The sequence below is a fragment of the Rousettus aegyptiacus genome, unplaced genomic scaffold (genome assembly GCF_014176215.1).
Source record: "Rousettus aegyptiacus isolate mRouAeg1 unplaced genomic scaffold, mRouAeg1.p scaffold_m13_p_2, whole genome shotgun sequence".
NCBI lineage: Eukaryota > Metazoa > Chordata > Mammalia > Chiroptera > Pteropodidae > Rousettus > Rousettus aegyptiacus.
In genome coordinates, this window is record NW_023416295.1 from 132,439,571 (window position 1) to 132,464,915 (window position 25,345).

Genomic DNA, 25,345 nt, shown 5'->3' on the forward strand with positions numbered 1-25,345 from the left:
TACTCTTCTGGCATCTTCTCTTCCTGGGCAGGTTCTCTGGATGTTCAAAGCTATGGCTGGGCCTTTTCTCCTTTCTCCATGCACCTGTGCACATGTCTGTCCCTGGATCGGGGATGCTGTAGTCACAGATCTCTGGACTCTAGACTAGCACCCTCACCTCTCATAATGGCTCATGGATAGCAGTGAAGGCTACTTTGCAGATTTCAGTATCTTATAATGTGTTTGCTAGGCTAATTCACTCATATATTTCTTGTATAACTGAAGAAAGAGTGGGAGTAGAGTACTACAAAAGCAATGATGGCAGCCGAGCGACAGTGAAGGGGGGGGTTGTGGCTGGGGCACATGGGGGAGTGGTGGGTGGTGGTCGCTGAGAGTGGCCCAGGGGCTGGGCTGAGCCCCAGTCCTCTGTAGGGGCTTCGTGGGCATGTCCCTGGGGTCACAGCCCCTGCGGGCCATTCTCCAGCCATCAGGGCTGAGGAGCCGGAAGGTGGTGACCCAGTGGGGTGTGCTCTCTTGGCAGGCGCAGCATGAAGCGGAAGGCGCTGTTCACCTGTCCCTTCAACGGGGACTGCCACATCACCAAGGACAACCGCCGCCACTGCCAGGCCTGCCGCCTCAAGCGCTGTGTGGACATTGGCATGATGAAGGAGTGTGAGTGTCCAGGGGCCAGGCCAGGGGGTTAGGAGGAGGCTGGGACCAGAGGAGGCTCTGGCTGCTGTTAACACAGGTTTGGCCAGAGGTGTGCCCGCCCTTCCTCTGTAGCTGCCGGCATCTGGGACCAGCAGCCTGGGGAAGGTGGCCAGAACTCCAGGGTCAAAGGCACCAAGGGATCCTGAGAGCCTCTCTAGAATCTAGAATCTGAATGTGTCTCAGAGGCCCGGAAGAGCCCCTCCCAGTGTGAGGCCAGTGAGGAGGGAGAGGCCAGGCACTGCTTTCATGAGCCCCTAGGTCGATCTTCCTCTAAGATATCATCACGACAGTCACACCTCCCTGTCCCCTGGACCTGAGGAGAAAGAATGAGGCTCAAGGACCCCAGCATTCTTTAGCCTTTGGGAGAGGGAGCTGCTGTTGTTGGGGAGGGGAAAAATGGTGGGGAGAATATATGTTCAGAGCTTGGCTGGCCTCCGGGTTCTGCCCCACCCCGGCCCCCAGCCATGCTGGCAGATCTGAAGGCTGGTGCCCAGGGTAGACTAGGTGGAAAAATTATGTGAGAGGAAGCACTGGACTCAGATGACTCTCTAGATGCAGACAGAGAAAGAGAGGCAATCCTATAGGACTTCCTGTCCAGCTCTGGGGTTGGAGGAGAGGACCAACAGGGAAGTTTCACATGTTCTGGCCCCTGGACTTTGCATCTGAGCTCTAATACCAGTTACCTGGTGACCAGAGTAGCCATTGAATTCAGCAGATCCTGGGAGGGGCTAGCTAGGCCATCCAGGGGCTTGAGGCAGGGGCACTGGACCAGCCTGAGCATGAGTGTCCTCTGCACACTCAGCCCCTGCTCTGCCCCTTGCTCACTTCTTTCTGTAGTCTGTACCCTGACCTCCTCCTCGGCCCTGGGCCTGGGCCTAGGCCCTGCTAAGCTGTGCGCCTGAGGAGACTCACTCAGTAGGGGTGCTCAGATCAGGCACTCCTGGCTACCAGGCTGTTTTTTCATTTGTTTCGTTTGGTTTGTTTGTTTGTTTGTTTGTTTGTTTGTTTGAAGGGGAGAGAGTGCAGGAATGGGGAGGATGTGTCTGGAACAAGGGAAACGTCATGGGATAGAGCTGAGGGCATGGGAAGTTTCTTCCTTGATGGAAAAAAATTCTCTGTTGTTGGGAAACAGAGGCAGAGTGGAGGCCTTCTCCTGAGGCCTTGTCCTTGGGCCTCGACAGGCCACCCTCTGGTGGGTCTCGGCCCCTCATGCCTGATTCCAGCCCCTTAGCCAACACCGGCAGCCCTGGAAGACGTTTCCAGGCTGTGTTCCTCCTCGCCCCCACGCAAGTGTGCAGGCCCAGACACGCTGATCGCTCCATGCCCCATCCCCTGCCCCACCCGACTTCTGTGTTTATCCTGGAGTGGTGGAGTCTCAAGGCCTGGGTGCCTCCTGGAGCTTCTCACACGTTGGCTTAATGAGGCCTGCTCCTTGTGAGGCGCTAGGTTGGACACAAACCAGATGCAGGGCACACAGTCCCTGTTCCTGTCCTCGCAGAGTGCATGGCCTCCAAGGGGCAGAGAGCCTGGGTTCTCCAGCCAACCAAGAATGGTATAGAATAACACCACTGGGATTCACTAAGGCCACAGGAGTTCTGGCCAGGGCCAGCCTCACTGATGTCCCAGAGGCCCCTCTCCTGTGTCTCAGGAGAAAAGAGATGTTCTGTCAACCTAGAACAAGAAGAACACTTAGAAATCATCTGAGACCCAGAAAGGTGAACATATCAGGACTGGAATAAGAAAGCAAGGTGAGAGGAGAATCCAACTCCATGTACCCTCCTAGACCCCTCCTGGAGCCCTCAGAGAGCACCGCATCCCTGGTGATGAGCAGACCTTGAGTGTATCAGGGTGCCCCTGCCCCAGAAACACCATGTTGTGGGGGGCTAGCCATCCAGAAGTGGATGCCCAGCCCCCAGCCCCCAATCAGGTTTGTGCCTCAGCCACCCCAACCCCAGCCTCAGTCGTACCTAGCAGAGCCCCGTGTCCCCTGTCTTGCTATATGCCTAGTACAGCCCCATGCCCACCTCTCTCCAGATGTCAGTGCAAGGAGCTGTACTGAATTAAGGTTGGGCCCCAGAGCTCCAGTTAAAATATAAACTTTGGTCCAGCACTAAGCTCTTGGTCCACTGCCCTGAAGAGAAGGTCTTCCAGGTCAGCCCAGCTTTGGGAGGCCTGTCAGTGTGTCTGGGCCTGGAGCTCCTGGCTCATATCCCTAGGATCACTGCTCATTTATCCCCTCGGCTGGCTGTTGTCCCCCAGGCCTAGCCTCCTAGAGACAACTGAGTGTTAGCATTTGTAAACCAGGAGATACGACACCCAGGGCTTCCTATGAAGGGAGCTGCAAACCCAGGGCCTTTCCGTGAGGCAGGGAGCTGGTCCCTTCCTGGAGACAGTATGGGAGGGGGAAGGGATGAGCCTAGGAGGGAACGTTTATTGACCAGCTACTGAGTGCCAGATGTGTGTGAGGCCCATGTATTTTCTTGTTAAATTCTTACAACATTCCCTAAATATGTAAATACTTTAAAAAATCCTCCTGAAGAAACTCAGAAGAGTTAAAATATCATGCCCCTAAGCTAGTAAGATAATGGTACCAGCATTCTTACCTAGGCCTGTCTGTTGCCAAAGAGCAGGCCTGTGGGCTGCACCCCAGCATAGCCCCTCAGGCACCCGCAGTGGGCCAGAGCTCCTCCATCGTGCATTTATAGGCACTGCCTGGGCCTCACAGGATCAGACCTTTGTTCCCTTTGAAGTCTCCCTTTCCCTTTCAAATCCTACTTGACTTTATGTCCTTAGGGCCCCAAAATTTCATAATTGAGCTCTTTCTTCTCTAGACCTGTTCTGTGCAGAACCACCTATATATTAACTTGTTTTAACAGATGTGCATCTTTTTTACCCAGGCTCAGCACAGCACATGGCACATAGTAGGTGCTCAATAAATGTGTTGAATGATGGAATAGTAGCTCCTCATTATGCATCTTTGTATGTCTACATCTTCCACTGGTCTATAGCTCAGGAAGATCCCTCAAACCATGCACTTCATTCATCAGAGAAGAGAGCCCATCAAATGCTCTTTCAGAACCTGTTTGCTCATATTCTAGGTCAGCGGCTTCTAACTTTAAAACCTGTGTCCTCCTATACGATAGTAATGGCACTTTTAATAGCAATTCATTGAGAAAATGATTTAAAAAGTCTCCTATGAAATTAATAACCCCTTTAAGTAAATGACTTATTTCATAAATCACAACATCTGTATAGTGAGAGACTTATGACTTATTCGGTCCCCACACAGTGTGTCCTGGCAGGAGGCCGATGGGTTAGTTGGTGGCCCCTGTTCGAAATCAGTAGATCCCAGCAGGTCGCTATCTGATACAAGTGATCCAGGGGAAGTGTCACAAGGTTAACCTTGAATCTTCTTAACTTTGTCCTTTCAAAGGAAATCATTTACAAGCTTTGCTACTTTATTTAATTTTTCACACTCTTTGAAAGAATTGGAACACTATGTGTTCCACGCTGAGGATGCAGGGTCCTACTGAACAGTCACAGCCAATTCTAATCAAAGGCAGTATGGGGTCATGGTTACTACCCTGGACTCTAGAACCTACTACCTAGGCTGCAATACCGGCTCCACCACTTGTTAGCTCTGTGACTTTGAGCAAGGGCTTCTGGGCCTCAGTTTTCTTATCTGCAAAATGAGGATAATAGCACCTGCTTTTAATGGTTGCTATGAGGACTAAATATATGTATGTTAGTATAGCAGAAGCACTTAGAATCGTGCTTGATACATAAAAATCTCTATGCTTTTTACCTATTTTTATTAACACTATTTTTTAAATTACGTAACATTTGATCTCCAGCATTTCCAGCTCCAACAGATTTGAAGTAACTCTGTTAGAGGAGAGAAAGGCACACGTTTAGGGACAGGCACCACAACACACGGCTTAATGGAGTGAGGGAGACCGAAAGCCATGAAAGTAGCACGAGAACTCAAAATCATAGCTGGCTGAGTCACGTAGTGCAGGAAAACAGCCCCGTATAATTCTGAGGTCATAACCTTGTTCCTGCAAAGTCCAGTAACTGTTCCGAATGATACTTCTGAATCATCAAGAAAAGGTTACATAATGTTACAGGTGTTCCGTTACAGATATTCTGTCTTTAAAGTATTTTAATAACATTATTTTAAATTAATTATTTAAATTAAATTATTTAAATTAAAAATTGTTTAAACTTAAATTTAGTTATATAAATCAAATTAAAGTATTGCAATAACAATTATTTAAATTAAATTAAACAATTATTTAAATTAAATTAACTGAGCTCGGCTCAGTTAGCTGGTGGACCGGCATTCAGTGTGTGCCATTACTGACACTGTAGGGTACATGCAGTATTGGCATACTTCTTGCTGTCCTTTCCTGAGCTTAGGACAATGACGAGTGAGTGTGTAGTAGGTACAAGAAGTGTTGATGTGTTAAGTGTCTAATCTATCAGGCTATTGAGCAAGCACCATGGCCAGGAAGCCCCAGTGGCCTGGCTTATGTGGGGGAAACACAGGAATTTTAAGAAGTGACCTCTGCCCTTACATGGCCACAGTTCTAGTGAAGGATACCTTGAACTTCTTAGGCTCTCTCAATACAAGCATTCATTGAAAACTGTATTAATCATTAATATTACAGAGTGGAAGACAGTTGGTTACCAATATGTATAGGGAAAACTAGACATCCCATGGAAATAAGAAACGAGAGGTCAGTGCAGCTCAAGGTGATAAAAGACAACCGGCTGTAAACTGGGTGCTGAAGAATAGATAGAACTTGCACAGCTATTGGGGAGAGAAGAGCCAGCTGCACAGGTATCCAGCACAAGTGGAAATGTGGTAGCTAGAGTGCAGGTCATGTTCACAGATCAGCAATCTCAACATGACTAAAGCAGAAGTTGCATCCAGAGGCACTGAAAAAAATGAAGTTGAAAAGTTAGGAGGAAGCAAAATCATGGAGAATCTTGACTTTAGTTTGGTCACGGTAAGTGATACGGATCCAGGAAAAGTTTCTGAGCTGGAGAGCGACGTCACAGAACCACAAGAGGCAGTTCACGCCTGTGGATAGCTGTGGTGTCACTGGCAGAGCCAGCCCCCTCTAGCCCCAGTCTCATCACCAATTCTGCTCAGACCCTTGGGTGAGCAGGAAAAACCAGACACCTAATCTTGAGTTCTCCAGGCCAGCGCCTTGCACTCTGCCTTGATTGGAATGCTCCCCGCTCCTTCCTCTCCCACCCACCCCACTTGACCTTTTGGGGTCTGAACAGGGACTTCTGTGGGAGGAGGGTTTGCAGCAATTTGGGCATGTGAGTCAGTAACCTGGGTGTGGCCTCCTGCCAGTCTACCTCTTGGTATGGCTTACTTCAGCCGTGGAGGGAACAGGCCATCTTTTACTGTAGGCTTCCTTTTCCTGCTGTGACTGAGGCTCTGCTTGCCCATTCCTACTCCCATAGGCTCTTCCCCAAGCTCTATCAACTTCTCTGGTCCTCCTCACTGAGCACCCAGGCCAGTGGGCCTTTCTTGAAGCCTGGAACCCACCCGCTCTGAGGTTCTGGTTCCTTTCCCTGCTCTTGTGAAACTCCTCACTTCTGTGGGCAGAGGCCCTGGCAATACCAACACAGAGCAAGTATCTACAGGCCGAGGGCCCCAGTGCCCACTCCTGCCGTCAGCTCTGTGCAAGCCCCAGCCAGGAGGTCTGTTTGCCTGGCTTCTGTGCCAGGCATCCCTGCTCCCAGCCCCGCCCTCCTGGGCAGCTGCCCCAGCACCACCCAAAGGCCCTGCACCACATGAAGGGGGCTTAAGGTCTTCTCGTCTTCAGACACCTGGCTAGCAGCTGAAGAGAACTTCCCAGATTAAAGCTGTGAGTTGTGATCATCAGGGACTTCCAGAAAACTCGAAAACTTCCTTGGGCAGAAATGTCAAGACTGGACAGGCTGGAGGAGGTGTTGTTTTGTAGGGAACCAAAGAGGAAAAGTCTTCCTTTGTTGGTCAGAATAGATCAGAGGCTTGAGTTCCACGCCTGGAAACTTGGACGTGGGAATGGCTGTGTAGAGGGGTCTTCTCAGCATCTCCTATCTTCCCACACTGAGACTATCCACACAGTGACTCTTTCTCTCTCTCTTCCCCCTGATGTCTCCCTCAGAGTCAGGGAATATGGGGAGGGCGGAGAAGAGGCAAGAATTAATGTTGAATGAGCTGCTGCTCCATGCTAGGCATGCGCTGCATTCAGTTCTCCAGTCAGTCCATCTTTCGAGTAGGTGTTACCACTCTGTCGCCCCACATTCACACACTTTATATGAGGAAGGAACAAAAAAGGGGCCTTTGAAGAGATTATATGGTCCAACCTTCTCATTTCATAAACAAGAAAACAAAAGCCCAGAGAGTTCAGTTTGCCCAGAGTCACACAACATGTGTGTGAGAACGCAGCCTCCCTAATGCCTAGACCATCCACGTCTCAAATCCTCTTCTTTCTCCTCTGTCATACACCTGCCTTTTCGACATAGTAAATCCAATTTTTCTACCTATAGAGTGAGCTCGGAGTCCCCTGAGGCAGGAAAGCCCCCCGTGAGCTCTGAGTGTTGGGGGCACAGCCCTCCTACCTTATGCCTTTAGTGCTTAGAGGAATGTTTCTTGGAGGAGCCGCCAGCCCAGCCCTCCTGATGCCCCCTTCCTGCCTGCAGTCATCCTGACAGATGAGGAGGTGCAGCGGAAGCGGGAAATGATCCTCAAGCGGAAGGAGGAGGAGGCTTTGAAGGACAGTTTGCGGCCCCGGCTATCTGAGGAACAGCAGCGCATCATTACCATCCTGCTGGAAGCCCACCACAAGACCTTTGACCCCACCTATTCCGACTTTAGCCAGTTCCGGGTAGGTCTGCCGGCTGGACAAGAGGATGAACCACAACGGGAGCCAAGGCAGGGGGAGTGGGACAGAGGGCCAGGGCATCCAGGCACAGAACCAGGAAGGGACAGAGGCTTCTCTGTCCCTCTCACTGCAGGGAGGCCTCCCCTTCCCATGGGACTTCCTTGAAGCCACGCCTGTCAGAGATCAGGACCAAGGTAAGAAGGTGGCCCTGAAATGTGAGCTTCTGATACTCCATCTTTCCCTTCCAGCCTCCAGTTCGCGGAGATGAGAGTGGAGACAGCCATTTGCTAAACCCCTCCTCGAAACACATGACCAGCTTCCCTGGTGACTCGTCCTCATCCTGCTCAGATCACTACACCTCCACCCCAGGTAAGTGGGACTGCAGGGCCCCCTCCCTAGGCAGCAGGGGAGAGCAGCCCAGAGCTTTCCCATTCTAGGCTACGGAGGAGAGGATGGCACTTACACACTGTGGGTGACACTAAGTCCTTAGAACTCCTTTTTACAGAAGTGGTGGAACTTGCCCGAGCACCCGTACTGGGGAAGAGGCCAAACCGGGGTTCCAGGCAGGGTCTGCCTTCAGCGCCTCTGCTCCCTCTAAGCCAGATTTCTGCCCCTGGTTCCCTGCCTGGAAGTGCCCTGGTTCCTCTAAAGGGTATTTTGAGCCTGGGCCCTTTGGGAGTTTTATTTGTTTGCTTTTTCCAGTTTTATTGAGATATAATTGACAGATAGTGTTGTATAAATTTAAGGTGTACGACATAATGACTTGATATATGTATATGTTGCAAAATGAACACTCATCGTTTCACACGGTTACAAGGATTTTTTTTCTTTGTGATGAGAATTTTGAACAATTTTCAAATAGACAAAACAGTATGAGAGTCTGAGCCCTTTGGAAGGGGAAATTTGGCGTGGAAGGAGAACATGGGGATCCCACTGCAGCTTGCCGTACCCTGGAGCCCTGGAGGACCACTAAGGCCCTCTAGCTTATCCTTGCTTTTCTTCTGCTGCATCTCTTCTACCTTCCTCTTCATCTTCCTGCCGCATCCTCCTCCTACCCTTGTCTTTCATCCATCTACCTGTCACCCAACCCCAACCTTGCTGCCCTCTGCTTGGGGCCTCCCCTCCCCTTTGGGGAACTATAACCCTCAGATATGGTACTTCTAGACTCATTGATGGATCTGCGCCCAGATCCAGAATAGGTGGCAGGGGTCCCAGTGCCAACTGGACAGAGACAGCAGTGGAGCCAGACACTGTGTCTCCCCACCTGCAGTGACCACTGCATGGATTAACTGACCCTCCAAACCTCTCACCTGGGGAATCTCTCCCTGTATTAATTTTCTCATTTGATGGTGTATTCACTTGCATCAATAAGGATCAATCTGCATATTATACATTGGTCTGTACTTGAGCTTTTAATAATAAACCCATATTATTTAGGAGTTTGGATACCTGGGATCATTAGGAATGACATGTGGGGACATAAAATCATGGCTTGAGGGAGTCTCATTTTTTGGAACATCTCTGATCTCTGATTTTACTACCCCACTCTGCTGAAAGAAGAGACAGGGGAATCTTAGAGAAAAGCTTGGGCTGAAGGGTGACCTTGGAAAGAGGCCATCATTGTGGGATTTCCAGCTGGCCCAGCTGCCAGGGTGTAGGCAGTCTTCACGGGGCCGAGGATGAAGATGCCTGGCTCAAGTGTCCTTAAGTAGTTCCTTCTCTTACCTCATTCTTCTCCAGTAGTGATGGAGCCGACCAGTTTCTCCAACCTGGATCCAAGGAAAGAAGCCTTGGATGATCCTTCTGTGACGCTGGACCTGTCCCAACTCTCCATGCTGCCCCACCTGGCTGACCTGGTCAGTTATAGCATCCAAAAGGTCATTGGCTTTGCCAAGATGATTCCAGGGTTCAGGTAAGAAGTTTCTGGGACATCTGGGGATCAGAATCAGAATCTTAGAGTGAGCCGGAGAAGGCTCAGAGATCATCAATCCACTGCTTCCCGAAAGAGAGAGTCAAGCCCTACCTCAGACCTCCTAAATCAGAATCTCTGGGCTAGGCCCATGAATCTATTTTAGGAAGTGCGCCCATCCAGCATTACTGGGAGGGCTAGCTCTAGAGAGCTATTCATTCCTCACACTTTCTAGATGATGAAACAAAAGCCCAGAAAGGTTTAATGGCCAATGCCAGGATTTCTAATGTTGGAGCTAGTGTGTCAGAGCCGGGTCTGGAACTTTTAGTTTACTTCCGTGTTCATTCCAACTGGCTTGGATTGAATCCTCATGTGATGCCTTTATAATAAACCTACATTAATCCTCCATGCTCAATTCTAAAACCAGGATGAAGCAGTGAATGGGGAGAAAGGGTTGGGCATGAAGACTTGTAAAGTCATTTAGGAGCCCTAGAGGGAGACAGGTTTACTGACATCCTTCACCCAATTTACCCTTCACCCAAGGCCATTTACTAACTATGTTGAGACTTTTTTGCCCAAATGGATAAGTATAAGAAGTGGAGATCCTCTGTTATGGAGTTATTTATACAAATATTATTTATTCACTCAAATATTTCATTGTTTTGGTAATAATGGCACGTATAATATTTAAAGAGTCAAGTGGTGTCAAATAGTCTTAAAATAGTTAAAAGTTGACACTTTAAGTAGGTATGTTGGGAAGTAGTTATATCTATAATATGTATCTTTCTATCCTTATTCTTTCTAAAAGTTCATTTGGAACATTGCCATAAAATACATATACAATGTAGTTGAGCAATTGAAAGAAATAAATCAGTATCAAGCAATATTATCATTTCAAGTAGTGGCAATAGTTGCAATTATAGCAGCAGGAGCAGAGTGCTTCCTAGATACTGATGCTCAGATTCAGTGCTGGAATTCAGTTTTAGGAGCCAGAAAACAATTTGACATTGGCCGGCTTTGGATGGAAGCTAATACGAGTTGTCATTATTGTTTTGTAAATCTCTCTGCTGTGTAGGGAAGCCATCAGTTACTATCTAAATTACCACATAACCAGCTAAATAATGGTAATTCACAGAGCTAAACCCAGCAGTTCACAGTTTTTCTGCTCCGAGAAAGCCGACTCTGTATTATTTTATGCCTCTCACCAGCTCAAATACCAGGGCCTCTCCAATGCTCTTCCCCTGGAATTAATGTGAAAACTGTAAAAAAGAGAAAAACATCAAACAGAGATGAGATGCTTACTGCATTGTACATTTTGGTTGCAGCAAAAGGAGTAGGGGCCACTCCGGTGGGCAGGCAGGAGCAAGATCTGAATGTCCATTGCACTGGACCTGTGATTTACCTTCTAGAGCCTTTCCTTAGAGTGGACAACACATTCCACTTAACACAAGTTCCAATTTACTCCTCAGCTCTTCATGTTACTATTTGCAAACTCTATGTGTCCCTAAGTCTTATTTTACATAAAAAGCTGGACAAAAAAAACCACTTTGAGGTGCTTGTGGACACACGGTAGCACTCAGCTTCCATCCCAATTCCAGGGCACAGTCCTCATCTATGCAGGTCCATCCTTCCCTTCCTAGTGGGGAGTTGGATGAGAGGGCAGCTGACGCCCTGTCCGCATGCTAAGGTTTGGTGACTCTACGTGGTGGTTGGGATTACACATGAGGGAAAACTGTCCTAAAAGAAAAAAAAAAAAAAAGTCACTCATTTAACCAGATTACCCCATTGCAGCCTCCTCCATTAAGTAACTCAAGCCCCCAATTTTCTCCCAAGTCCTCAGCCCCTACCCCTTACCTTTGACACATATACCCTGACACAGATAACACTACTAGCTCTTCAGTTTCTCTCCCCAAGGATGAGCTGAAGTCTGTCCCCTTCCTTCCCTTTCAAGCCTCATTTCTCTAGTCTATCTAGCCCTGCAATCATGCCCAAAGTGACATGTATATAAGTAGGTACTGGAGCTGCCCAGTTATTGATGCAAAATCGCTTCGGTTGGCCACTCTCTCTTCCGCATGATTTGAGAAGTCCTGGAGCAGAATGATCTAGTAAAAATGGTACAGGCCTTGGCAAGAGCTCTTGTGGGAAGACAGATGTGGACACTCTCTGTGACCAGACAGAGGTGATGTTGAGCCTGGACTGGGGCCAGAGCCTGGGGTCCGGTGAGATCCAGGCAGAGCCAGCCCGTCAGCCCTCTGGTTCTGCCAGTTTCTGCACTTAGGGGTTTTGTTTTTCCAAAAAGTAAAAGAACAGTTGCTGTGTCCCTGGTGGCTTCGATCCTGCTGACTGTAGGCGGGGTGGAGGGTGTGGGGAGGGCAGGATGTGGGAGAGAGAGGGGTGGGGGAAATAGGATGAGACTGCAATGCAGGCAAAGGACCAAAATGGGGCAGGACTGGATGGAGGATGCTGGGTGTGAACTGCACTGTGGCGTGACCTGGGCCTTGCTCCCGACTCCTGTCTCCTGTCCCTCAGACTCTCCAGTCTGCACCCTACAAATTTCCCTCCCTCAGTGCTACAAAAGAAATGCATGGAGGAACCGGGGCCAGGAGCAGCATCTAAATGGCCAGGAGCAGTCTTGGGTCTAAGAACTAAGGACCACAGGTTTCACTTCCAAAAGAGGTGCACAGGGGCACCAGGCCAAATCGCCTGGAGCCCAGCCCTCTGGGCTAAATCCTTTCAACCTCACTGCCATTTCCATTCCCAGGGGCTCCTTCCTGGGCCAGAGGCCTGAGTCAAAGGCCTGCTTCCTTCTATCCATTCCCTTTCCTCTGTATTCACTTGTCCATCTATCTAATCAACCACTTTCTTACACAAACTATGAGGAACAAAAGTTAACAAGGACACAGTCTCTGGTCTCCAGGGTTTAGTGCCTGTTGGAAGAGATGGACATGTGAGTAACTGTTGTCAAGAGATAAGAGCTCTAAGAGAGGCCTGCTAGAGGACCGTGGGAATGTAGATGGGGAGGGGCTGACGTCTGCCTGGGGAGATGGGAAAGTTGAGACAGGTACACGTTTCCAGAGCACATCACAACTGCCCAGAAGTGGCCATAGGTGTGAAAACTTATCAGAGTATAAATATTTCACAGATCCAGGAAGGAGGACAGAGCTAGAGCTGAAACAACGTCTCTTGTGGGCTTCTCCATCTCTACCCCCACCCCCCACCAATCTCAGTTCTGGCTGTGAGCTGCACTTAGAAATTCCCCATATTTCCAGTCCATGGGTGATAATTCAAGGTTGCTCAAGATTTGCTTTCATAGAAACAGTGCGTTTGGATCACGATAGGCAGTGCTCCTCTGAAATCTCTTTCGCCAAGCACTCATTTTGAACAAAGGGTTATGTACAAGGGTAATCCTCACAAAATTACTTATAATAGCAGAAATTAGAAGCAACCAAAATTTCCCAAAATAGGTGTATAGGAGATTGATTATATAACTTATAATATGTTGATACGATGTAACATTATGCAACTCTCTATAAACTGGGATAAAAAGTTTTTAATGCTGTAAGAAGTGGGACAGAATTACTATGAATTTGAGTATGTTTAAAAAGAAAAAATTTTCATAGAAAAAAGATAAGAAGGAAATACACCAAAATGTTTATTGTGGTTGTGAGTAATTCTTTTTTGCTTTTATGTTTTCTATATTTTCCAAAGATTTAATGATGAACATGTTTCACTTGTATAATGAATTAAACCCCAAATGAGAGTGACATTATTTTTTGTTTTTTAAAATGTGGGTTGAACGTCTAGAGAAAAGTGACCAGGATGATGGGGCATCTAGACACTGTTTATCCTGGAAAAGATGCAAGAGGTGTATAGTAGCTTTCTTTGGCTAATGGAGAGGTCTGGTTCTGTGTTCCTCGAGAGGACAGAAGTACAAACAATGGCTAAGTGTGTCACTGCGTAGGTTTTAGCTCAGTAGCAGAAGAGGCTGTTATCTAAGACCTAACAATTTCACGGCTGTATCCAGAGACCATGAGCTCCTTGGCATTGGGAGAATCCTGCAGAGGCTGTGGGAGAGCCATGTGTCAGGAATGCTGAAGAAGGAAGTGGACCATAGAACCTCTAAGGGGGGCCCTCCAACTCTAGCACTTGGTGATTTTTTTTTCCCAAAGCAGACCCTTTTCTGTTCATCCTGATCATCTCTTTATGAACCAAAGAGCAACCACAGAGAAGATGACAGAATATCCAGGCAGCAATATACAGTCAGGAAGAGAAGGAGGGAAAACCAGAAGCCGGTTGATCTGCGGGCCCTGCTTTTTCCTTGCCATTGTTCAGACAGGCCCAGCTCATGACTCAGAATAGTGGAATAGTCATTGGCTTTTTGACTCATCAGAACATATTTATTGACCCTCTCGCTAAGTGATCAGTGTGTGGCAACACTAAAGAAATTAGTGGGTGGTGCTGGCCCTCACATAGCTTACAGTTGAGGTCCATAGCAAGTATATAAAAAACAAAGCTGAAGAGGAAAGAGTAAAATAGTAGTATAAGCAATGTCCATTGGGTTGTAACGAAATGGCTCTAATTCTGCTGAAGAGAATTGAAGGCTCGGGGGCTCCAAAGGAAACCTCATCAAATTCAGGACCAGAAAGACAACATAGATGAGAAGAAGAAAGGCATTCTTGGCTGCAGCTGTTGCAAATTCAAAGGCATGGTGACATGAGAACATAGCATCTGAATGTGACGTAGTCCATAGTTGCTAGAATGAGAGTTGGTGAAGTTTGCAATGGGAAGAGGGGCTGGAAAAGATGCAAGAGGTGGCATCCGACCTGCATCTCAGGTTGGAGCCAAGTAATGGAATAGGGGCTTGATCCTCGGGCGTTTGATAATCAGTAAGGATTTCTGAGAACACAAGTGTTATTCTTCTCTGCAGCAGCAATAAGAAAGATGAATGAGAGACCTGGGAGGCTTGACTCCAGGGTTCTAGTAGGAGGCAATTGAAAAAGATGATGGAGCTCTGAACCAGAGAAGTCCTGATGGGAGTGAGAGTGAGATCAAGGATTCCAGAGATGTCCCAGAGACGGAGCTGGCTGAGCCTTAGGAGGAGGAAGAGGGAAAAAGAGCATGAGAGCTGTTGAAGATGACTCTGGCCATACCTTTTGTAGACCACCACATTCATGCCATAACCCTGGAAACTTCCTCAGGCTCTGTCTTCCTGTCCCTAATACAGCTCTGGCTGCTTAGGCCAGAGAGACCTTGGCAAATCACTGGGTTTCCCTTGCCTTAGTGGTTGAGCTACTTCACTTCTCACCTTGACATACAGTCCTGAGTTGTTCTCCCTCAAGAAATAGTCTTGTTCTTTCCAACCAGACTGCAAGCTTCTCAGTGGAGGATCCGGGGCGCATACTGGTCACCTGGTAGTTTTAGACCTGTCAACACACTACACTGATTTGCATGACTTGAAGGTCTTGACTGATAACCTGACCCTCACTCCTGCTCTCCCTGGCAGAGACCTCACCTCTGAGGACCAGATTGTACTGCTGAAGTCAAGTGCCATTGAGGTCATCATGTTGCGCTCCAACCAGTCTTTCACCATGGACGACATGTCCTGGACCTGTGGCCATGAGGACTATAAGTACCGCATCAGTGATGTGGCCAAAGGTGCGTCTGGGCTCTGCCTCCACCCTGTGCAGCTCCCAGACACTGGCTGGACCACCGTCCCCAGGGTTATTGGCCCCAATCAGGCAGCAACAGGAAGAGAAGAGCAAGAGTCAGGCCTGGTCAGGGTTGGCGGCAGGGTGGGTGATCGGGGGACTTCTCAGCATCTGGCCTTTCTCTCTTGTAGCTGGACACAGCCTGGAGCTGATTGAGCCACTCATCAAGTTCCAGGTGGGGCTGAAGAAGCTGGATTTGCATGAAGAGGAGCATGTCCTGCTCATGGCCATCTGCATTGTCTCCCCAGGTATGGGGTCTAGCAGTGAGGGACTTGAGGATATGGACATGGGGAGTAGAAAGGATGAAGCCCTGCTGAGGGCCAGCAGGGAAGGCTGGAAGAAGGAGTGAAGAAAAAGACAGATGGACCAGGAAACACTCACTTGGCTGGGTTTGCACAGCCCACATGGCATATGTATACTGAGAGGTCCCCCACTACCCTTGGCCTTCCCTATTGAAGCCATTGGTGATTCGTAGGTGGGATTCTTAGGAGCCGGAGAAATGGGATTTCTCAGGTCACAGACAGGCCTGGATATTGACAATGTTTAAGCTTTGCTCTTGTGTGAATTGAACTGAATTTTCCCGATACTTGAGGTACCCTGGGGGAGGGGGTGGGCAGGATAAACTCTCTGAGGCCTGAGGAATGGTTCTGCCTAGACAGTTTACCTGACTAAATTTGGAGGCAGTGTGCTGTGACTTATGAGCTCTTCTGCCTGTTTGGGGTGTGAAGAGAAAAAGGCTGAGGAGGAGCTTATTACATCTTGGGGATGTTATGTTAGTGATGAGGGCCAAAGTCGGCAGCCCTGTCTCAGCCTGGACTATGCTCAGGGAACAACTGAGTGTGCTTTACCCAGAGACGCTTTGCTAGCCTGGAGACCCAAGGAAGGGACGTGGGCTCTCCTCCCCTTTCCAGCTGGCATTTACTTAATTCCTTCATACATATTCTCAGTAATGATTTACTGAGCACCTGCTGGCACTGTGCTAGGCATAGCGATTCAGCAGCAAACAGGACTTCTCTCTCATGAAGTGTAAGAGGAGACATTAAACAAATATTATTTAATAACTAATTTCTAATATGAGAGTTAAAAAAAAAAGTATGTGATACTATAGCAGGGTATAACAGAAGGAGGAAACCTGATGTAGTCTGGGGCACTGAGGTAGAGAATCATCAGGAACGGCCTTCTTGAGGAAGGTCTTTTAAGCTCTTACCTAAAGAATCAGTAAGAGTCAGGCAAAGATAAACTTCTGAATTCTAGGCAGAGGGAAAATAATGTAAATCTGGAGGCCAGAGAACATAGTGCATCAGGATCCTAATGGAAAGATGGAGTGTAGAGACAGAGGGAAAGAGGCGAGGTGCGGGCAGTGTCAGATGGGTCTACAAAAGAACCTGGGGCTTCATCCTAAATGACGGAGTAGTGGTTGAGAGGCTTTAAGGAGGACTGTGATGTCACAGGGGTGACTTAGGAGGTGCTGAGGTTGGGTATCTGTCTATGTGGACCGCAGAGTGGTGGGGAGATTGAACAGTAAGGAACTCAGCTTGGAGCTCCTTTGCCTCCTCCTCCCACCTCCCTCTGCCCACAGACCGCCCTGGGGTGCAGGACGCGGCACTGATTGAGGCCATCCAGGACCGCCTGTCCAACACGCTGCAGACCTATATCCGCTGCCGCCACCCTCCACCCGGCAGCCACCTGCTCTACGCCAAGATGATCCAGAAGCTGGCTGACCTGCGCAGCCTCAACGAGGAGCACTCCAAGCAGTACCGCTGTCTCTCCTTCCAGCCTGAGTGCAGCACGAAGCTCACGCCCCTCGTGCTTGAGGTGTTTGGCAATGAGATCTCCTGATGAGGGCAGCCTGCCGTGGCACCTGGGTGGGGCTGCTCCTGTGGGGCCATGTGCCCAAGACAGGGGCTGGCTGCTAGCCAGCAGCCCTTCCCACCCTCTATCAAGTTCAAGCCCTGCTCTCCCACTTCTCCTCCCTGCCTGGCCCATTCTCTCTCCTACCCAACCTAAGACCAGGTCCCTACTCCCTGCAGGCCACAGGCTGCCCCCCAGTCCCTCAAGACCACAATCACGAGGAGTTGCTGTTTATTTGATGTAGAAACTCAAGTAGGGGCAGAGGGCAGAGGCAGAAGGTGGGGCCTCACCCGGGGATGCCCCCACCGCTCCAGAAGTGGCTTCTGGTTGGTGCCCAGGGAACAGGCAGGCGGGAGAAATGCACCCATTCCTCAGGGACAGATACCCATACCTCCCCCTGCTCCAGGCCCACATGTCCAGAGCCTGGTGGGGATCTCCCCGTCCCATCCCACCCACAATAAATAACTGGCCACAACCCCCCCCCCCACCCCCATCTCATCCTGCCACCAGTCTGTGCTGTTCTGTCCCAGGGCAGCACGCGATAATCCAGCCTTCTCCCTCTGCCTTCCCACCCCTGGCCTGTCTGGGTTACTCACTGCCAAGGATGACCAAAGACAAGGTCACCAAGGTCACAACTCCCCCTTCACCCACCTCTGTTTGCCAAGGGTACTTGCCTAACCCCTCAGTGCCCACCTTTATCTCATTACCATGGTAACATTCTCCTTGGAAGTAGCCATGGTGAGATGGGCTTTCTCCCCATGGCTGGGGCTGCTGGCCCAGAACCCACCTGCTGAGAGACCCAAGGAGGGAAAAAAGCATGGCCCAGGCAGTGGGGGACAGGCAAACCCACCTCATGGAAGAATAGTGGATGGTGGCCACAGCTGTCCCTGTCACCAAGCCCATGGCTCCTTGGCCTGGGTCTAAGGAGTTAGTTGAAGCAGGAGCTCTCTTTCCAATGATCCACATGTCAGGAGTGAACTGCCCCCAGGTTGTAGAAAAGCACCGGGCACTGTCTTCACCTTCCCTTGCCAGTGAATGCCTTACCGCCCTCCCCGGAGAGAGAACCTGCCATGGGCTCCAGAGCCCTCCCATTGCAGCCTCAGGCACTGGGGGTGCCTCACCTAGGATGGCCAAACATGATGCAGAGATCGGCCCACTCTCCCAACCACCTCACTGTCTAGAGAAGCAATGCCCACTCTGCTTACCGGTGGGGCCACATCTTTTCTACCGGGTAGGGTGAAAGGGAGGTGAAGAACTCTCAGACTCTAACAGCCTAAGTCACGCCCTCCCTGCCCACCTAGGTGTAGTTCTAAGATGGCTGTTCCCCCAGGAGACCCAGGAGCTGGTGCTCTGAGACTTCAGGGTGTATGTAGGTGGAGGGAGAGTGGTCAGCCTCTGATGGCAAATCAGAGAGCATTTAGGGACAGAGTCATGTGGAGCTGGTTCCCTTCTTATTCTCACCTCACCACCCTGGAGTTAGAAGGGGCCTAGGAACAGGGTGGAGTGAGGTATATAACTTCAAACTCCGTATTCTTGTCCATAGCCAGACCAGCCTAGGAGGTGGGACTCTCTATCCATTTACTCTGGGATGGGGTTCCTTGGTGAGTTAGTCGTAAGTGTTGTGGGACCAACACACAGAGGATCCTTTCATATCATTACTTGAGTTTGGGGAACATGACTGCATTCGATGTCTCAAAACAGAGGAGTTCGCGTCGGTAGGATACCCCCTCCACCTGCATCCGCTGTCCCCTGAAAACTCTAGAAGCAATCTGACTTAACCACTGCCAGAGCTGTCATGTCCACCTGGCCCAGTGTTTCTTCAGGTGGAAAAATATCTGACGGCCATGTTCCTTATTGCAGAATACCATCCTTATGGCTGAATCTTATGTTTATTAGATGAGTTGTTTTTAGAATCAGACTCCATTTTGTACTATGTTCTAATATAGCGGGTAGTAGGCACCACTGATTAATTGATATTTATGGGGCGGGACTTATATTGTGAAAATTCTATACATTAATTATTATTATCATTGTTGTTATTTTATAAATTAGGAAGAGACCTTAGTTATTTGATTTTAGCTGCAGAACACATTGGTCCAGCTTGCTATTCAGTGGGAGAAAAAGCTTGAAAAATCACTAAACTCATTCAACTCCCTTGTTAAAGAAAACAGATGCTTAGAGGAGGGCGCGACTCACTCAGACCCATATAACACGTTGTGAGTAGCGCCAGGACTGGACCCAGGCTTTGGACTTTCGGACCGGTGCTCTTTTCACTATACCACGCTTGAGCTCAGACCCCACTTCCCATCCCCCAGTGGCTGACCTAATCCCTTGGGGAAATTGCTGGATTTGAAACAGAGAAAGTCTAGATCACAAACCCCTGCCTTCCTTCTCTGAGTTGTCACCCTGCTGACCCATTAGGAGGATAAGGGACACCTGAGCCTGTGTCTCAATGTGAATCACACCCCCACCCCCAATGTGGCCCTGGCCGGATGGGGTCTCTGCCTCAGCCCTGTATAATGCTGTTGCCTTATCAATAAAGTGCATTTGTCTTTGTAATGTCTCCATTTTCCCAGCACTCTCTCTCCCTGGCCCTGCCTTCTCCAGGGCCAGAACACACGGAGAACACCAGTTCCTCAGCCCTGGGGCCCACGACAACCCTCCCAAAGGGAGTCTAGGAGCTGGGGCGGGGAGGAGGGAGGGTGGAGAGGAAAAGTGAGGTTTCGTGGCGGCCAAATTGGGAAAAAATGTGGTTATCATCTGTTCTGCTTGAGAATGAGAGAAGGTGACAGTAGACATTTATAAATTAAAACATTTTAAGTGTATTATTGGAAACTCTGGAAAGTGCATGTAGCAAAATGCCAAATAACCATCCATGATCCTGAGAGATAAGAAGACCCTTCTGCTGCCTAACTGGAAACAAGTGGGAGAATCCAAGTGAGGCCAATGGAGGAGTTTGGAATGTACAGAAGAGCCGGTGGAAGCAGCCAAAGCAGGCTTTAAAGAGTACCTCTTGGGTTATTTCCAAGGAGAAAAAAAAGTTTGCCAGAAGTTTGTCATATAAACCAGTGAAAAAAGCTTTGCTTATGGTAATAAAAATGGCTCATACTTACATAGCACTTACTTTGTGGCAAGTATTGCCTGTAAATAAATGCTTTATGCAAACCAACTTGCTTTATCCTCATAAGGACCCCAGGGGACAGGGACTACTACTACCCTCATTGACAGAGGACAGTGCCTAAAGCTACATGGGTGGAGAGATGAGATTTGAACCTTGACAGCTGGCTCCAGAAGCCATTAACGAAGTGCTACACTACACTGCTTCCCGCTGAGTGGAGCGGCCTGACAAGTGACAGTCTTGCCAGCTCTCTACTAACGAGGATGTAAGGGAGGTTCCCATTCCTAAAGTAGGCCCCGAGATGGGAGAATTGCAGGGACTGGATCAACCAGTGCTTGACTTGGTCACATGTGCTGGGTTCCATCAGGTGTGGCACTTACCTGAGAATCTCAAGAAAGAAAACCAGGCAACTGTTGACAAAATGTGTCTTGTATGCTAAATGGCTGCTGGGCCAGTGACAGAGAATTGCAAATAACTCTTGTTCATACACAGGACTCTCAGGGGATCCAGAGGAGCCAATGCACCCCACTCCGTTTCCCAAGGAAGTGAGGTTTATGACAACGGGCAGCATTTCTAAACACAGCAAGTGAAAATAGCCCACCACAGACACAACATGGTAATCTGCAAATGGGAAAATTATGCCCAACTAATGATTTTATTTAGGATAAGTTGGCCTGGGAACTTGTGGATGTGATTTACTTTAACTTTTCAGAAGTATTTGAAAAGGTTGCAAACCAAATGTGTCCCTGGGGGATGGGATGGGAGTAGAAGAATTGAAGATGGAGCTTGAGGGCTATTTTGTTATGAAAAATGAATGGACTTAGAGAAGGGAAATCAATAGCTGCTTAAATGTGCATGTCTCTGGCTGGAGAAGTGTGAGGATGAAGTTCTTAGAAACTGTTAGGAGAATCTTACGAAGCATTCTGTAGATGGTCTAGAGGAACAGAAAACGTCCAAGGCTGTGTGTTACAATAAACCTTTCCAGGTAAACTGAGAAGAATGCACCCAGAAAGATGTCGGGATAAAGCAATTTTAAGTTTTCACATTTTAAACTTCTGTTCTACACGTGTGTAGCCGCATGTGACTATTTCGATTGATTCAAATTTTAAAAAGCAACCAGTTAACTCTTCAGCTACACCAGCCACATCTCCCGCACTCAGTAGCCCCAGGGCTACCTGAATGGACAGCACAGACACAGAATATTGCTGTCAGAGAGTTCTGTTGGACAGTAGTGGTCTAAAAAATCCATTCTCATCTGGTACTAGTAGTGGATGACAGGCTTCTGTTGGTCTGTTGGGACAGACAGCCACTGAACTGCTCGACATCATATAGGAGATATATACGCTGTTACTGGGCTACTGCGAACAGACCTGCCCCTCGAAAGAGACATAAAGGAAAAACATCTCACAGGCTGTGGGGTTGAAAGGCTCAGAGCTTCACGTGGCAGAAATAGGTCAGCGGTGTTCTGGGAAATCTTGATTCTTTCAGTCCTGGGGGCAAGCGAATAGGGCCTGCCTGGAGCAGACAGAGCCCTCAGGTTAGTGTCTCTGCTTCTGCTAGGATTCCTTGGAGGCCGACTATGCAGTGTGGGGGTCTGTCTGCCTCCCCCATGGCCACATGGACCCTGAGTGACATCTGGCATTCTGAGCGCAGCCAAAGGGATGCCTCATCATGTGGACAGCCTATTGGCAACTAGCACTCATTGTAAACAAGAAGCCAGTGAGGCTCCTGAAGAAGTCTCTGCTTCAAGTGACCAAGAAGCACAGGGGAGTGTGGAGCAGTGGTTGGTGGTGGTGGTGGAGGGGAGAATCCAGGAGGTGAGGGTCCTGTTCCAGACAGCTGCTCTGAATCTCTGTATTCGGACATGTCATTCATAAATGATACATGAGATAGTACTGCACGACGGGTTCCAGGGCAGCTGACTCTGAAATGTAGGTTGCAGTGCAGGGAGCTTACAGGGGAGAGGTTTCAGGGTCAACAGCCTTGGAGGCAGAGAAGGAAGTAGGATCAGGTAGAGGGAAAAGTTGAGCTGCAGTGGAGTCTCCACAGAGTCTCAACCAAACCTCAAGGGAGCTCTGAAACTGGGATGGCCTTTGCCGGGTTTTTATATTCCTTCGTTGGTTAATCATTGGATGCTGGCTGTCCCCAAGAAGGGGGTATGACCTTGATGTGACCTTGAGCTAGGCAGCTCTTTTCAGCCAATGGCATGTGGGACAGGTGACTGTTTCTTCACACTTTGTACAACCAGGTGAGCCCTTTCAACATGGTTTGCTCTGCCCTAGAGAGGGGCGGGAAGGCTTCCAGGCCATTTCCTTGGGATCTAGGTAATGAGAGAGGAACAGTCTCTGGTGCTCCCTCCAGAGGAGAGTGTTCGTATCTTCTCCCTAGCTCTGGGCTGATATTTTCCTAACGCATCTTGAGGTTTACCACTAGGTGGTGCTATTGCCCTACAGGGACAGGTTTGGCTGTGGACAACCCCTCCCTTTCCGTGAAGCTGACAGTCACTGTTACTGCAGACACCTGGTGGCGTTCATCTGTCCTCACACCAGCAACCAAGCAAAACACATAAGGGATCTGCTCTCTGGCTTTCCAGGCCACCTCTGGAGTCATAGCCATTGAAGAATCTAACACACCTTAGATAAGGGCTCTCTGAGGCTTAGCTCTGGTGCCCGGTGCTCTGAGCTCTTTCCATGCTGGCCCTAGGTTTCCTCTGAGGTCCCGCCTGATTCTGCAGTCCTTCCAGTGTTTCCAAACACACACACAGTACTGAACTCAGGGCTGGTAATACAGTGATGAATAAGACAGTCATTGCTTCCGAGAAAGGCACAGGCCAGTGGGAAAAGACAGATCTACAAACAGACCACCACCAAGCAATAAAAACAGAAGCTGCGAAGTATTAACTTTTAACAGTATAAAGTGGGTGTCTGTCCTGGCTCTGCTACTTGCTGTCTGTATGATCTTAAACATATTGCTTAATATTTTTGAACATCAGAGTCTTCATCTATAAAATAAAATAAAAGTACCTACTTTCATGTTCACTGGTGTGATATAAGCTGTGTAAAGCATTTATCACACTATCTGGACGTAGCTATGACTCATAAATGTTGGCTAGCATCATTATTACGTCACAGGATGGAGGGATGGTCAAAAAAATTTTCATCGGGAGTTGATATTGCTCCCATCCTCTGACCACTGATCCTTGCTGGGCCTGTCCCCTAGATCTCAGCCTCTGGAGCTGTGGGCTCCTGCTCCACGGATATATACTGGAGCTGGAGCAAAGTGTGCCATCGGCCACCAGGGGGCAGGTGTACAACTTAATAAGCCAAAAGGGCCTCAACTGAAAGAAACAGCCAGGCCTGGAGAGAAGTGGTAAAGATGGGAAGGTAGGCACATAAATCTGAAACACATGGAACTCTAGTTAATGCTATCCCCAACTTCCTTCAGTTATGGCCTTTCTTTGCCAAGTTTGCTACCCCAACGACCACTGCCACACAACCTCACTGCAAACATAACCGACCCATAATTAACGTCAGTATTCTCTGGTAAGAAGTAGCTTATACCCAGAGAAGGGGAATCAAAATGAGCTTCAAGAAACAGGTTCGTTCCATGTATTTGTTGTGTCATTGTTTCGAATTCGTTTACCCCAGCACTTAATGGACCCTTGCTCCTTTGGAGAAGTACGAAGCCCACTATAATTGGGTCTGTCTGCCTCTTCAGGGTCATGTATCACTGTCCAGATGTTGAAACTCAAGCCACTGCCACTTTTAATCACTTGCAGCTCTCCAACTGTGTGTCTCGGTGGCCTGTTTCCACTCCAGCAGTTCTCAGATGTTTTGGTCTTAGGACCCTTTACAACATTAAAAATAGAAAACCCTGAAGAGCTTTTGTTTCTGTGGGTTATAGTCATCAATATTTATCATGCTAGAAATATAAATAGAAACATTTAAAAAATGTTTACTAAAATGTTTAAATAACAATGCATAATAAGTTAACAAATAACAATTTTTATTAAAACAACCCTTTCCAAAGCAGAACAAATTTAGTGATAAAAGAGTATGATTTTACAGTCTTGCAAACCTCTTTAATCTCTGGCTTACTTAGAAGTCAGCTAGATTCTCATATCTGGTTCTGCATTCCATCTGTTAGCATAACACACATCATGGAACCTCTGGAAAACTCCTCTGTACATAAGTGAGAGAATGAGTGTAAAAAAGGCAAATAATGTCTTAGTATTACTGTGAAAGTAGTTTTAACCTTGCAGAGCCTCTAAACGGAGCTCAGGGATGCAAAGGGGACCCCAGATGACACTTTGAGACCTACACTGTACACCTTTTTATGCATTGTTCCCTTGGCCTGACATGCCCTCCCCTTGTTCTCTATCCACCAGTTTTCTCAACTGTGTAAACTCCTACTGCTCCTTCGAGTTCCAGCTCAGGCTTCATGTCTTTCATAAATTCTTCCTCGAACTTTACCATGCCGTACCACTTCCTCCCCCTGCCCCGCTTGCCCCCAGGTAGAATTGTGCACCCACTCTTTTGTAGAATGAAATATGCGTTGTAGTGAGTTTTAAATTTGTGTTTTGCCTTTGGGGCTCCCTTCCAGACTGGAACAAAAGAGGGAGGGATTCCATAAATGTAGCTAAAAATATAGGTGAATGAAAATGCGAGGCCATGTGCCACCCACTTCTGTTAGCATTGAAAAGATCTGATCTTCACAAGGGATGTCAAGTTAAAAAACATTCCGTCTGGGTCCCTGCTAGAAAATGAGATGCAAACAGACTTATGCAAATTTAAACACCTTCCCTTGAACTTTGGAAACTGAGAAGTTAAGTCCCTGTGGCTTTAGAACCCACATACTAACTACCTCTCCCAAATCATCTGCCACATCTCCCTCATTCTGTATGTGGACAATTTGATTTCTGGACCAAAATGCAGAATTATCAGCATTAATCCCTATTCAATTTATCTGATTTGATTGATCCGACCTCTTAGCCTGCTAAATTTTTGAATCCTTATTTTGTCATCCAATGTTCTGACCATCCCTCCTGAACTTGCACCTTCCAAAACTTAGATCTGCTGACCATGCACAGAGGTGACTGAGACAAGCCGTGACTGTGCCCTCCTGCAGGCTGATGTCAGTGCATTTTGGTTCAGGACCTCACTGGGAGCTGGGGAAGGGG

General features: G+C 48.3%; 1 protein-coding gene across 3 annotated transcripts in view; it reads left to right on the forward strand.

The window, feature by feature from the left end:
- VDR (vitamin D receptor) overlaps positions 1 to 19,611 on the forward strand; it is a 50,716-nt gene extending 31,105 nt beyond the window's left edge. For 2 of the 3 annotated variants that reach the window (XM_016124517.2, XM_016124518.2), the window contains 7 exons: positions 521 to 651; positions 7,399 to 7,583; positions 7,829 to 7,949; positions 9,324 to 9,492; positions 14,993 to 15,144; positions 15,329 to 15,445; positions 16,777 to 19,611. In XM_016124517.2, coding sequence (XP_015980003.1) covers positions 521 to 651; positions 7,399 to 7,583; positions 7,829 to 7,949; positions 9,324 to 9,492; positions 14,993 to 15,144; positions 15,329 to 15,445; positions 16,777 to 17,036 — 1,135 coding nt within the window. In that variant the 3' untranslated portion in view covers positions 17,037 to 19,611. Of the gene's footprint in view, positions 1 to 520; positions 652 to 7,398; positions 7,584 to 7,828; positions 7,950 to 9,320; positions 9,493 to 14,992; positions 15,145 to 15,328; positions 15,446 to 16,776 lie in introns of all 3 variants that reach the window. The other variant, XM_016124514.2, reaches the window with a different exon arrangement.
- The last annotated feature ends 5,734 nt before the right edge of the window (positions 19,612 to 25,345 follow it).